The sequence below is a fragment of the Leucoraja erinacea genome, chromosome 38 (genome assembly GCF_028641065.1).
Source record: "Leucoraja erinacea ecotype New England chromosome 38, Leri_hhj_1, whole genome shotgun sequence".
Taxonomy (NCBI): domain Eukaryota; kingdom Metazoa; phylum Chordata; class Chondrichthyes; order Rajiformes; family Rajidae; genus Leucoraja; species Leucoraja erinaceus.
This window is the reverse complement of record NC_073414.1, coordinates 10,215,784-10,230,619: the sequence shown is the minus strand read 5'-3', so window position 1 is coordinate 10,230,619 and position 14,836 is coordinate 10,215,784. Positions and strand designations below refer to the sequence as shown.

At 47.9% G+C, this 14,836-nt stretch overlaps 1 protein-coding gene across 1 annotated transcript in view; it reads right to left on the bottom strand.

Annotated features, from left to right (window-relative positions):
- Window positions 1-14,391, bottom strand: part of LOC129714066 (inactive Rho GTPase-activating protein 11B-like) — a 33,962-nt gene extending 19,571 nt beyond the window's left edge. Inside the window, exons 1-2 of the mRNA XM_055663523.1 lie at window positions 14,263-14,391; window positions 3,338-3,409 (exon numbers count right to left, since the gene is read on the bottom strand). Of these exons, the coding sequence (XP_055519498.1) occupies window positions 3,338-3,409; window positions 14,263-14,391 (201 nt within the window). The remainder of the gene's footprint in view (window positions 1-3,337; window positions 3,410-14,262) is intronic.
- Between the last annotated feature and the right edge of the window lie 445 nt (window positions 14,392-14,836).

The window sequence follows — 14,836 nt, the reverse complement described above, 5'->3', positions numbered from 1 at the left end:
AGTCCCACCATCCTGGGAATTAACCTGGTGAACCTACGCTGCACTCCATCAATAGCAAGAATATCCTTCCACAAATTAGGAGACCATACCTGCACACAATACTCCAGGTACAGTCTCACCAGGGCCCTGTACAACTACAGTCGGACTTCCTTGCTCCTATACTCACAATGCTGGCCAACGTGCCATTTGATTTCTTCACTGCCTGCTGTACCTGCATGCTTACTTTCACTGACTGATGTACAAGGATACCCAGGTCTTGTTGCACCTCCCCTTTTACTAATCTGACACCATTCAGATAATAATCTGCCTTTTTGTTCTTGCCACCAAAGTGGATAACCTCACATTCATCCACATTATGTTGCATCTGTCATGCATCTGCCCCCTCACCCAACCTATCACGTCACCCTGCAGCCTCATAGCATCCTCCTCCCCAGATCTGCTCAGCAGAGCAGAGAGAATCTAGTCGCACATCTGTACACCAGCAACTAGGAACTGTGGACACAAAATGCTGGAGTAACTCAGCAGGGCACCCATCCTTCTATCCAGAGATGCTGCCTGTCCCACGGACTTACTCCAGCATTGTGTGTCTATCTTCAGTGTAAACCAGCATCTGCTGTTCCTCCCTACACACCTGTGAGCTGTTTACAGCGTGGAGCACACAGGTGGCACATGCACCCTCACACACTGGCATACAGCGTTCACTCTCAGCCCAGTGTTAAATCCCTGTCCCACTGTACGAGTTCATTCAAGAGTTCTCCCACGTTTGCCCCGATTCGAACTCGGAGATTTACGGTAATGGCCACTCGTCGGTACTCAGGGCTCTCGTGGACATTTTTCAACATGTTGAAAAATCTTCACGAGTCTTCCCGAGCTTACCGTGTTTCCCCGAGTACCTGCCGTTAGCGTTACGAACCGCTAAGAGACTTCCCCGAGCTCCGACGTACCGGCTACGTACATTCTACGTGCCCACCATGAGTTTGATTTTGTTTTACTCTTGAATTAACTCGTACAGTGGGACAGGGCTTAGAGTGTAGGACAGACTATATGGAGTGAGATAAACACAGGAAAGTCAGAGGTAAACTCCTTCCAACTGAGGAAGGATCTTGCTGTCCTTAGCATTGGAGTCAAGGCCTTTATCTTTTCTGTAGGAAGGAACTGCAGATGCTGGCTTAAACCGGATATATAGACACAGCAAGCTGGAGTAACTCAGCGGGGCAGGCAGCATCTCTGGAGAGAAGGAATGGGTGGCTTTTCGGGTCGAGACCCTTCTTCAGACCCAATCCGAAATGAAACGTGACCCATTCCTTTTCCGCAGAGATGCTGTCTGTCCCGCTGAGTTACTCCAGCTTCTTCAGACTGGTTAGGGATAAGGGAAACGAGAGATAGATGGTGATGTGGGGAGATAAAGAACAATGAATGAAAGATACGCAAAAAAGTAATGATGATAAAGGAAACAGGTCATTGTTAGTCGTTTGCTAGGTGAGAATGAGAAGCTGGTGCGACTTGGGTGGGGGAGGGATAGAGAGAGAGGGAATGCCGGGACTACCTGAAGTGAGAGAAATCAATATTCATACCACTGGGCTGTAAGCTGCCCAAGCAAAATATAAGATGCTGTTCCTCCAATTTGCGTTTAGCCTCACTCTGACAATGGAGGAGACCGAGGACAGAGAGGTCAGTGTGGGAATGGGACGGAGAATTAAAGTGTCCAGCAACCGGGAGATCAGGTTGGTTCAGGCGGGCTGAGCGAAGGTGTTCCGTGAAACGATCGCCCAGTCTGCGTTTGGTCTCGCTGATGTATAAGAGTCCACATCTTGAACAACGGATACAGTAGATGAGGTTGGAGGAGGTGCAAGTGAACCTCTGCCTCACCTGAAAGGACTGTCGGGGTCCTTGGACAGAGTCGAGGGAGAAGGTCTAGAGACAGGTGTTGCATCTTCTGCGGTTGCAGGGGAACATACCTGGGGAGGAGGTGGTTTGGGTGGGAATGGATGAGTTAACCAGGGAGTTGCAGAGGGAACGGTCTCAGCAGGAGGTGGAAAGGGGTGGAGATGGGAAGATGTGGATAGTGGTGGGATCCCGTTGGAGGTGGCGAAAACTTTGGAAGATTCTGCGTTGTATGCGACGGCTGATGGGGTGGAAGGTATGGACTAGGGGGACTGTCTAGAGGGGGAGGGGGAGCAAGGGCAGAGCTGCGGGGTACCGAGGAGACACGAATGAGGGCCTCATCCATGATGGGAGAGGGGAACCCCTGCTCCCTAAAGAATGAGGACATCTCGGATGTTCTAGTATGGAACATCTCATCTTGGGCACAGATGCGGCGTAGACGGAGGAATTTGGAGTAGGGGGATAGAGTCTTTGCAGGAAGCAGGGTCGGAAGAAGTGTAGTCGAGATAGTTGTGGGAGTCAGTGGATTTGTAATAGACGTCAGTCCTGAACCCATGCAGAACTCATGGACTTCATCACCAATTTTCATCCTGCACCCAAATTTAATTAGACCATCTCCGACACCTTCTCCCTTTCTTGATCTCACCGTCCCCATCACAGGAGATAGACTATCGACTGACAATGTTGCTGTGGGCAGAGAGATGTAAGATAGTAAGATGTCATAGAGGGAGTACAGAGAAGGTTCACCAGACTGATTCCTGGGATGTCAGGGCTTTCATATGAAGAAAGACTGGATAGACTCGGCTTGCACTCGCTAGAATTTAGAAGATTGAGGGGGGATCTTATAGAAACTTGCAACATTCTTAAGGGGTTGGACAGGCTAGATGCAGGAAGATTGTTCCCGATGTTGGGGAAGTCCAGGACAAGGGGTCACACAGTTTAAGGATAAGGGGGAAATCTTTTAGGTCCGAGATGAGAAAAACATTTTTCACACAGAGAGTGGTGAATCTCTGGAAGTATCTGCCACAGAAGGTAGTTGAGGCCACAGTTCATTGGCTATATTTAAGAGGGAGTTAGATGTGGCCCTTGTGGCTAAAGGGATCAGGGGGTATGGAGAGAAGGCAGGTACGGGATACCGAGTTGGATGGATGATCATATTGAATGGCAGTGCAGGCTCGAAGGGCCGAATGGCCTACTCCTGCACCTATTTTCTATGTTTCTATGTGATTTCTGGTCTCGACCAGAGACGTCACCCATTCCTTCTCTCCAGAGATGCTGCCTGTCCCGCTGAGTTACTCCAGCATTTTGTGTCTATCTTCAATGTAAACCAACATCTGCAGTTCTTTCCGTGCATCGGTGAAATGTATACAGGGTGCAGCTCAAAGGCAGCACATGCACCCTCTCACACACTGTCAAGGAGTTGCCTGTGTGGCAGGGAGTGGGTTAAGGTTACCACCAGCCTCCTGCACACCTTCAAGCGGTCGAAAACAAAGCAGGGAGAAGCCACAGGGTGGGCGAGGCCACACTAACAAGACAAACGAGAGAGTGAGTCACCTCGATTCCCAGCGATGCCGTTTAGTTCAGGTTAGTGATACAGCGTGGAAACAGGTCCTTCAGCCCATACCAACCAGCGATCCCTGCACATTAACACCATCCTATACACACACACACACACACACACGGGACAATTTACATACAAACCAAGCCAATTAACCTACACGTGTTCAGAGTGTTGGAGGAGACCAAAGATCACAGAGAAAACCCACGCAGGGCACGGGGAGAACGTGCAAACTCCGCACAGACAGCACCTGTAGGCAGGATCGAACCCGGGTCTCTGGCGCTGTGAGGCAGTAACTCTACTGCTGCGCCACCCCATTTGCAGCACTAGTTGTTCAGAGTAAGAGAGTGTGCCAATCTAAAAGCCTCTTATACACATCTATCATATCTGCCTCCACCACCACCCCTGGCAGTGCGTTCCAGGCACGGGAGAAACAAAAATCCTGCCCCGCACATCTCCTTCAAACTTTGCCCCGCTCACCTTAAAGTTACTCCCTCTAGCCCTTGCCCTTTCCAACCTGGGGGGGGAAAAGGTTCAGACTGTCTACCCTATCTGTGGCCGTCATCATTTTAGATACTATCTGGTCTCCCTTCAACCTTGTGCGTTCGGGAAAAAACAATCCCAGTTTGTCCAAACTCTCCCAGTAGCTAATACCCACTAACCCGGGCAGCATTCTGGAAAGATATACGCAAAATGCTGGGGTAATTCAGCGGGTCAGGCAGCACCGTTGGAGAGAGGAAATAGATGACATTTGGGGTTGGGACCCTTCTTCAAAACACGACCAGAAACATCACCCATCTTTTTTTCGCCAGAGATGCTGCCTGATTGCTGTATCGCCAAACTAAACGAAAAAGTTCGATCCAATATTGCCTTGGTCATACTGTCAAGTCAAGTCAATTTTATTTCTATAGCACATTTAAAAATAACTCTCGTTGACCAAAGTGCTTTACTTCAGTGCAGGTACTAACGTTCTACATACAGTGGTACATAGATCTAACAATACACACACATAAATAAATACATACAGCGCTCCCTCAGAGGACCTCAAGAAACGCTTGCGAGTAGAAATAGGTTTTAATTCTCGACCAAGAGTCGATGGAGGGGGCAGTTCTGATGAGAAAAGGGATGCTGTTCTACAGTCTAGGAGCTGCAACCGCCCGAGCTTAGACCTGGACCGTGGGATAGTCAGTAATCCCAAGTCGGCCGATCTGAGGCACCTGGAGGTGGTATGGTGGGTTAGCAGATTTTTGATGTAGGTTGGGGCAAGCCATTAAGGGCTTTGTATACATAAATGAGGAGCTTGAAATTGATTCCGATGATAGAAATAGTCTTATATCCTAACCCATGGTGTTCTGCAAGGATCAATAATGGGACAACAAACAGTACATGGATCCAGGAAAGATACATTTCAAGAGCTAGATTTAGCCATTAGGGCTAAAGGAATCAAGGGATATGGAGAAAAAGCAGGAACGGGGTACTGATTTTGGATGATCAACCATGATCATATTGAATGGTGGTGCTGGCTCGAAGGGCCGAATGCCCTACTCCTGCACCTATTTTCTATGCTTCTATGAAATATGAATTGGATGAAAAATAATGAGCCTGTCTGCAGAGGATGCAGAGTTGAGTGGATTTGTGAATGGTGAAGGTAGTCAAGAGATAGTGAATGGTGGTGCTCTAGGAAGTATTGTGGAGCAAAGGAACCTAGGAGTACAGGAACATTGCTCCTTGAAGGTGGCGTCACAGGTAGATCGGGTGGTCAAATAGGCTTTTAGCACACTGGCCTTCATTAGTCAGAGTACTGAGTATAGAAGTTGGGAGGTCATGTTGCAGTTATACAAGATGTTGGTAAACATGCAGGTACAGCAGGCAGTGAAGAAAGTAAATGGCATGTTGGCCTTTACAACAAGAGGAATCGAATATAGGAGCAAAGAGGTCCTTCTGCAGTTGTACAGAGCCCTGGTGAGACCACACCTGGAGTATAGTGCGCAGTTTTGGTCCCCTAATTAGAGGAAGGACTTTCTTGCTATTGAGGGAGTGCAGCGTAGGTTTACAAAGTTAATTCCCAGGATGACGGGATAGTCATAATCTGAGAGAATGGAGCAGCTGGGCTTGTACACACTGGAGTTTAGGAGGATGAGAGGGCATCTCATTGAAACATATAAAATTGTTAAGAGCTTGGACACGCTAGAGGCAGGAAACATATTCTCGATGTTGGGGGAGTCCAGAACCAGGGGCCACAGTTTAAGAATAAGGAATAAGCCATTTAAAATGGAGACGAGGAAACACTTTTTCTCACAGAGAGTGGCGAGTCTGTGGAATTCTCTGCCTCAGGTGGAGGCAGGTTCTCTGGATGCTTTCAAGAGAGAGCTAGATAGGGCACTTAAAAATAGTGGAGTCCAGGGATATGGGGAGAAGGCAGGAATGGGGTACTGATTGGGGATGATCAGCCATGATCACATTGAATGGCAGTGCTGGCTCGAAGGGCCAAATGGCCTTTCATGCATCTATTGTCCATTGGTGAGGCCTCATTTAGAGTATTGCGTCCAGTTCTGGGCACCATGTTATAGGAATGATGTTAAGTTGGAAAGGGTGCAGGGAACGTTTACAAGGATATGCCCAGGACAAGGGTCGGAACAAAATGGAGAGGTTCAGCAGGCTAGGACTCTATTCCTTGGAACGCAGGAGGATGAGGGTGATCATACAGAGGTGTATAAAACCATAAGAGGAATAGATCGGGTAGACGCACGGAGTCACTTGCCCAGAATAGGGGAATCGAGGACCAGAGGACATAGGTTTAAGGTGAAATGGGAAAGATTTTATAGGAGTCCAATGGGCAACTTTTTTCACAAAGGGTGGTGGGTGTATGGAACAAAATGCTGGAGGAGGTAGTTGAGGCAGGGACTGCCTGCTTGGAAGCAGTGCTTAGGATTGCAATGCTTAGGAAGCAGTTAGACAGGTACATAGATAGAAGATCGACACAAAATGTTGGAGTAACTCAGCAGGACAGGCAGCATCGCTGGAGAGAAGGGATGAGCGATGTTTCGGGTCGAGACCCTTCTTCAGTCTGCAGTCTGAGGAAGGTTCTCGACCCGAATTGTCACCAATTCCCTTTTGTTATATTCCGGACAGCAGAATGAATAACAACTTACACGCAGGTTGCCTGGATCACAAGAGAGTTGTATTACCCAACATCCACTAGTTATATACAACACCAACTCATTAGCATATACATGAATATGCATGAATGCATTACACCTTTCTCCAGAGATGTTACCAGTCCCGCTGAGTTACTCCAGCATTTTGTGTGTATCTGCGGTTTAAACCAGCATCTGCAGTTCCTTCCTACACAGGAACATGGATAGGGCAGGGTTAGAGGGAGACTCGTGTTGGTTGGTATGGGCAAGTTGGGCCGAAGGGCATGCTATCACACTGTATGACTCCACGATACAGAAGGTTAGTTGGGCATCTGCACCCCAACTCTGCACAAGCCACATCAACAAATGGGCCGGAGGAAATAAATGCAATATTTCCAAATTCACTGATGACACAAAACTAAACGGGAAGGAGAGTTGTGATGAAAGGCACGGAAGCTTCCAGATGTGGACACAATGAATAAGAAGGCGGTAATGTAAATGATAAATACACCATGGAAACAAATCTGTTAGCCACTTAGTAAAAAATTATTATTTGGTTTAAAGCCGTGTCCCACGGTACGAGTTCATTCCAAGAGCTCTCCCGAGTTTTAAAAAAATCAAACTCGTGGTAAGCACGGAGAATGAACGTAGCGGGTACGTCGGAGCTCGGGGATGTCTCTTAGCGCTAACGGCAGGTACTCGGGAAGGTTCGCTAACGGCAGGCAAGCACGGGAAGACTCGTGAAGATTTTTGAACATGTTGAAAAATGTCCACGAGAGCCCCGAGTACCGACGAGTGGCCATTACCGTAAATCTCCGAGTTCGAATCAGGGCAAACTCGTGAGAACGCTTGGAATGAACTCGTACTGTGGGACAGGGCTGTAAGTTTAGAGGTACAAGCCCTCAATCACCCCCCCCCCCCCCAATCATTGATCAGCCGTTCACACTAATTCTGTTATCCCTCTATCTAATCCACTCCCTACTCAAGTGGCCAGTTAATCTACACACCCGCACGTCTTTGGAATGTGGGAGGAAACCGGAACACTGGGAGGGTCACAGATAGAACGTGCCAACTCCACACAGACAGTACCTGAGGTCAGGATCGAACCCGGGTCTCTGGTGTTAGGAGCCAGATTTTGACCACTTTGAGAAACTGGGTTGAATGTGTGTCAGTGCTGGTGGACATTAAGAAGCATGGCATGCGCCTTTATTGATAGAGAGCTTAGCACGGTGACGCAGTGGTCGAGTTGCAGCCTCACAGCGCCAGAGGCCCGGGTTCCATCCTGACTGCAGGCCCTGTCTGTACGAAGTTTGTGCATTCTCCCCGTGACCTACATGGGCTTTCTCCGGGATCTCTGGTTTCCTCCCACACTCCAAAGATGTGTGGGTTTGTAGGTTAAGTGGCTTGGTATCGGTATAAATTGTCCTGAGTGCGTGTCAGATAGTGTGAAGGGGCCTGTCCCACTTGGCGATCATTTATGCGTTACGCAGACGGCGCGTGAAGATTTTGTACATCACAAAATCCTGCGACGTCGCGTGTCACTGCCTATGTCATCGCGCGCATCACGTGCGTGTTACGTCGTAAATGATGTCACGTAATTTACGTGCAAATGACAGCCAAGTGGGACAAGCCCTTTAGTGTGCGGGGCGGTCGGCATGGACTCGGTGGGCCGAAGGGCCTGTTTCCCTGTTGAACCTCTAATCAAAACTCGAGCACAAGAGTAAAAATGTCTAATCGCAATTGCATTTCTCTAATGAGACTGCAGCTGCAGTATTGTGTACACCTTTAACCCCTTTACCTAGACAAGGATATACCTGTACACAAACAGGGAGGGCAGTACTCACTAGATGGGTTCCTGGAACAGCAGGCTGGTCACACCAGGAGAGATCAAGTCAATTAGGGACCTCTTAGAACATTATAGCACAGGAATAAGCCCTTCAGCCCAGTGTTATAAGGAATAAGAGTAAAATTAGGCCATTCGGCCCATCAAGTCTACCCCGAATCCATGCTGAACATGATGCCAAGAACTCTCATCTATCTGCACATAATCCATATCCCTCCATATACAAAAGTTCCTTAAACACCACAAAAGTATTTGCCTCCATCACCACCAATGTGTTCCAGGCACCCACCAACCCTTGTGTAAAAACACTTGCCCTGTACACCTCCTTTAAACTTTGGCCCTTCACTTTAAAGTGATGCTTTCTGGTGTTTGATATTTCCATCCTGGGGAAAAGGTTCTGATTGTCTACCCTATCCATGCCTCTCAACTTTATATACCTCTATCAGGTCTCCCCGCAAATTCCTGTGTCCCAGAGTCTGTCTGACCTCTCCCGATAGCCAATACATCCTGTTCTCCAGAGTTGAAGGGCACTCATTGAAACACACCACATCCTTAGATGAATAAATGTGGAAAATATGTTATCCCCCATGATTGAAGAGTCCAGAACCTGGGAACGTGGTCTCAATCCGTGTACCTGTCTAACTGTTGCTTAAATGTTGCAATAGTCCCAGCCTCAACTACCTCCGCCGGCAGCTCGTTCCATACAACCACCGCCCTTTGTGTGAAAAAGTTACCTCTCAGGTTCCCATTCAATCTTTCCCCCCTCTCACCTTAAACCTATGTCCTCTGGTTCTCGATGCCCTTACTCTGGACAAAATACTCTGTGCGTTCACCCGATCTATTCCGCTCGTGATTTTGTACACCTCCATAAAATCACCCCTCATCCTCCTGCATTCCAAGGAATTAAGTCTTAGACTGCTCAACCTCTCCCTATAGCTCAGACCCTCGAGATCTGGCACCATCCTCTTAAATCTTCTCTGAACCCTTTCAGGCTTGACAACATCTTTCCAATAACATGGCGACCAAAACTGAACACAATATTCTAAATGTGGTGGCAATATTAAAGTGGTGGATCTTTGGGGTCTGCTTTCAGAAGGGCTGTGTTTAGTTTAGTGATAGAGCATAAAACAGGCCCTTCAGCCCACCGAGTCCACTGCAACCAGCGATCCCCGCACACTAACACTATCCTACACACACTAGGGACAATTTACATTCATACCAAGCCAATTAACCTGCAAACCTTCACATCTCTGGAGGCTCCATCACTGACCGATTGGCCAAGTAGAGGTTGGCTCCAAACCCACCTGCCCCATGCATAGAGGGTTTGGGGGGGGGAGGGAGAGGAGGATTCTATTTTCTATATTTCAGCCCACTTTTTTGACATTCCTTTTCCTACAAACAGCCTACTCCAACCAACAAGCGGATTTCTTTCTCATACCCTCAAAGTTGGCCTTCCCCAATTTACTAATTCTGAACTTGTAGGGAAGCACTGGACATGTGGCGACTCTCTATACTGACTGAGTGTAACCTGCTATTCCAACACTAATCGAGTTTAGAGATACAGCGTGGAAACAAGGCCCTTCGGCCCACCGAGTCCGAGCCGACCGGCGATCCCTGCACGCTAATACGATCCGTAAAACCGGACAATTTATAATTTCGGCAAACTCGTTTGTCTTTGCAGTGCAAGAGGAAACCAGAGCACTCGGAGGAAACCCATGCAGACACAGGGAGAAGGTACACACTCCGTACAGACAGCACCTGTAGTCAGGATGGAACCCGGGTCTCTGGCGCTGTGAGGCAGCAACTCTACCACCATGCCCCTTGTACTCGAGTGATTATACCCTTGTATAGCAAGACTTTTACTGAGCGGGATGCACACAAGGCGTTTCACTGTACCTCAGTACATGGCAATAAAGTGCCATCACACATACACATCATATATGTATTTATATGTATATGCAAGGATGTGTATATATGCACACACTATTCTTTCTCTCATGTATTATTTTGGTTACAGTGTACCATGTTTACACATTCTGTTGTGCTGCTGCAAGTAAGAATTTCATTGTCCTATCTGGGACATATGACAATAAATCTCTCGACTCCACAACAAAAATGAGGGCACTGATCAGAGCAAAGAACCCCGTTTAGTCAGAGGGTGGTGAATCTGTGGAATTCTTTGCCACAGAAAGCTGTGGAGGCCAAGTCAGTGGATATTTTAAAAGCAGGGATTGATAGATTCTTGATTAGTACGGGTGTCAGGGGTTATAGGTAGAAGGCAGGAGAATGGGCTTAGGAGGGAGAGATAGATCAGAGAGAGGGAGATTGATTGAATGGTGGAAGGTAGACACAAAATGCTGGAGTAACTCAGCAGGACAGGCAGCATCTCTGGAGAGAAGGAATGGGTGGCTTTTCGGGTCAAGACCCTTCTTCAGACCCAATCCAAAATGAAACGTGACCCATTCCTCTCTCCAGAGATGCTGCCTATCCCGCTGAGTTACTCCAGCTTTTTGTGTCTGTCTTCGGTTTAAACCAGCACCTGCAGTTCCTTCCTACACATTGAATGGCGGAGTAGACTTGACAGGCCGATTGGCCTAATTCTGCTTGTATCATTTAGGTAATGAAACATGTCGGAGATGAAGGCAAGTACCTGCTACTGATGTTCACTTGAATCAACATTTAAAATCCAACACTGGTATTTCAGCGCAGAGTTTCAGTTCTGCTATCTGTGAAATCACCCCTTCACCAAAAGCAGAGAAACTAAATCATTAAATGACTACCCAATGGAAGAGTCTGCCTTTAGCACAGTTTCAGAATGGCTTGGTTCATGAAAATAATGCCGTTGCAAGGCACAAGTGAACGCGGTGTTGATCACAAGGCAAGGGGAAATTCCCCCTCAGTCTCAGAGTATGAACACATTCTCAGCTATGAACGTTCCCTTGCTCTGCTTATCTCCCCCCCCTTCTCCCTCCCTCCAATACCATTTCACTGGAATTCACTGCAACGACCTATGACGGGTGTCAGCAGTCACCAAAAAAGTTGCGTAAGTGGGACAGGCCCTTTATTTTGCATGTGGAATATGGCTATCAAGAATTACAGCAGAACCTTGATCAGCCGGGTAAGTGGGCCGAGCCATGGAGTTTAATGCAGATAAGTGTTTTGGAAAGTCAAACTAGGGCAGGACCATCACAGTGAACAGTCGGGTCCTGGGAGTGTTGTAGAGGAGAGGGTGAGCTCGGAGCATTGCGTTCAGTTTTGGTCACACTGCTAGTCTTTAAACTAGAAAGGGTGCAGAGAGGATTTACAAGGATGTTGCCAGGATTCAAGGGCCTGAGCTACAGAGGGATGTTGGGCAGGCCAGGAACTAATTCCTCCAGTGACCTTGCAGAGGTGTACAAGAGGACGAGGGAAATAGATTGGGTCTTTTCTTCCCCCAGGATAGGAGAATCAAAAGCTACAGGGAATAGTTTGAAGGTGAGAGAGGAAAAGATTTAACACAAACCCCAAGAAGCAACTTTGTCCACTCGGAGGTGGCGGTTGTATGGAGGTAGTTGAGGCAGGAACGATCATAACATTTAGTTCAGAGGTAGACAAAAAATGCTGGAGAAACTCAGCGGGTGAGGCAGCATCTATGGAGCGAAGGAAATAGGCAACGTTTCAGGCCAAAACCCTTCTTCAGACTGATAGCTTACGGATGCAGCTTGGAAAGAGGCCCTTCGGCCCTTTGAGCCCATGCCGCCCATCAATCACCCATACACCTTGGGAGCACAATGGCGCAGCAGTAGAGTTGCTGCCTTACATCGTTTGCACCCGGGTTCGATCTGGACTACGTGTTCTGTCTGTACGGAGTTTGTACGTTCTCCACATGACCTGCGTGGGTTTTCTCTGAGATCATCGGTTTCCTCCCACACTCCAAACATGTACAGGTTTGTAGGTTAATTGGCTTTGCATAAATGTAAATTGTCCCTAGTGTGTGTAGGATAGCGTTAATATGGGGATCATTGGTCGGCGCGGACTCGGTGGGCCTCAGGGCCAGTTTCCTATCTGTGTCTCTAACCCAAACTAAAAGTTCCATCCTACACACTAGGGACAATTTACATAGAAACATGGAAACGAGGTGCAGGATGAGGCCACTCGGCCCTTCGAGCCAACACCGCCATTCATTGTGATCATGGCTGATCGTCCCTATCAATAACACGTGCCTGCCTTCTCCCCATATCCCTTGATTTCATCAGCCCCTAGAGCTCTATCCAACTCCCTTAAATCCATCCAGTGACTTGGATCCATCCATCCATCCACCATCCACTGCCCTCTGTGGCATGGAATTCCACAAATTTTGGATGAAAATTTATTTCTGACCTCAGTCTTAAATGGCCTCCCCTTTATTCTAAGCCCCTGGTTCTGGACTCGCCCAACATTGGGAACATTTTTCCTGCATCTAGCTTGTCCAGCCCTTAACAGAAGCCAATTAACCTAGAAACCTGAACGCCTTTGGAGTGTGGGGGGGGGGAGGATCCCGAGCACCCGGAGAAAACCCACACAGGTCACGGGGAAAACGTACAAACTCTGTGCAGACAGCACCCGTAGTTAGGATCGAACCCGGGTCTCTGGCGCTGCAAGGCAGCAACTCTTCTGCTGCCTTGTGAGAAGACAATTAAAATACATTTGGACAAGTTCATGGATAGGAAATGCTCAGTGGGATACAGGCCAAACGCAGGCAAATGGGACTAGCTAAGATGGGGCATCTTGATAGGCCTGGACTAGTTGGGCCGAAGGGCCTGTTTCTGTGCTGTATGACATCCCATTCTTTTTCACCAAGCCTCCAGTTCTCTGTGCCACAGTCCTCGAGTTCCTTAGCTAGATTATTTTCACTGTTTGGCAACTTGGTCCATTTTGCATCAATCCAAAATTGCATTGTTACAACAGCATTGCCCAAAGTGATACATTTAAATGCAAAATTCATTGGAATTTAAAAGGATGAGAGGGAATCTTATCGAAAGATATACAATTCTTAAGGAAAGATGCAGGAAAAATGATACTGATGTTGGGAGAGTCCAGAACCAGGGGTCACACAGTTTAAGATTAAGGGGTAGGCCATTTAGGACCGACATGGGGAAAAACTTTTTCACCCAGAGAGTTGTGAATCTGTGGAATTCGCTGCCACAGAAGGCAGTGGAGGCCAATTCACTGGATGTATTCAAGAGAGAGTAAGGGCAAAAAGAATCAAGAGATATGGGGAGAAAGCAGGAACGGGGTACTGATTCTAGATGATCATATTGAATGGCAGTGCTGGCTCCAGGCCAAATAGCATGCCTCTGTGTCTTTCACTCAGTGGGACACAGCATGTGTGATTTAGAACTCCACATGCTGGTTTAAATCGAAGATAGACATACAAATTCTGGAATTACTCAGCGGGACAGGCAGCATCTCTGGAGAACATGGATCACACGAGTCTCACCTTCTTCAGACCCGAAACGTCAAAGTCCAAGAGCGTTTTATTGTCATATGTCCAAGATAGAACAATGACATTCTTACTTACAGCAGCACAACAGAATATATAAACATAATACACTGTAAACAATATAGTAAACGAGAAAAATAATGTGTGTCCATATACAAATACACACTACACGCACACAAACAATGCAAAATGACTAAACAAATACCCCTACTCTCTCATTCAACACCATCTCCCTTTGCCTGCACTTGGACACGACCCCCTGAAACTAGGCATATATATTTACAACGCTCCCCAGCTTGTGTCTTCTTGTGTCCCCCTCCCACCATGCCGCCCCCTCCCCCCGTGTCCCTCTTCACCTCCCTTCCTCCACCCCTCTCACCGTGTGGTGTTTCATGTGTTTCACTTTGATGCCCAGCGTCTTCAGGTACTGGAGCAGTGAGCAGGAGAGCTCGGTCCCCTGATCCGCCCCGGCCCTGACGGCTCCGTGAGGGCAGCTCGACCCCGGCATTGGGTCAAACCCAGGCGCTGGAGGCCACCCCGACTCAATACACCGACACCTTCACTCTAGCGGGGAAGCTGCACGTCCCGGCACTCACTGCCTCTCTCCTCATATTAAATCAACCACTCCTCCAATTAACACCACTCCACCAATTAACTCACTCACCCACCCCCTCATTAACTCATCCCCTCATTAACCCATCCCCTCATTAACCCATCCCCTCATATTGACCGCTCAACCCCATTTTATCCGTTTCCCTCAAATTAACTCACCCCTCCAGTGAGTGGTGAATCTGTGGAACTCTCTGCCACAGAGGGTAGTTGAGGCCAGTTCATTGGCTATATTTAAGAGGGAGTTAGATGTGGCCCTTGTGGCTAAAGGGATCAGGGGGTATGGAGAGAAGGCAGGTGCGGAATACTGAGTTGGATGATCAGCCATGATCATATTGAATGGC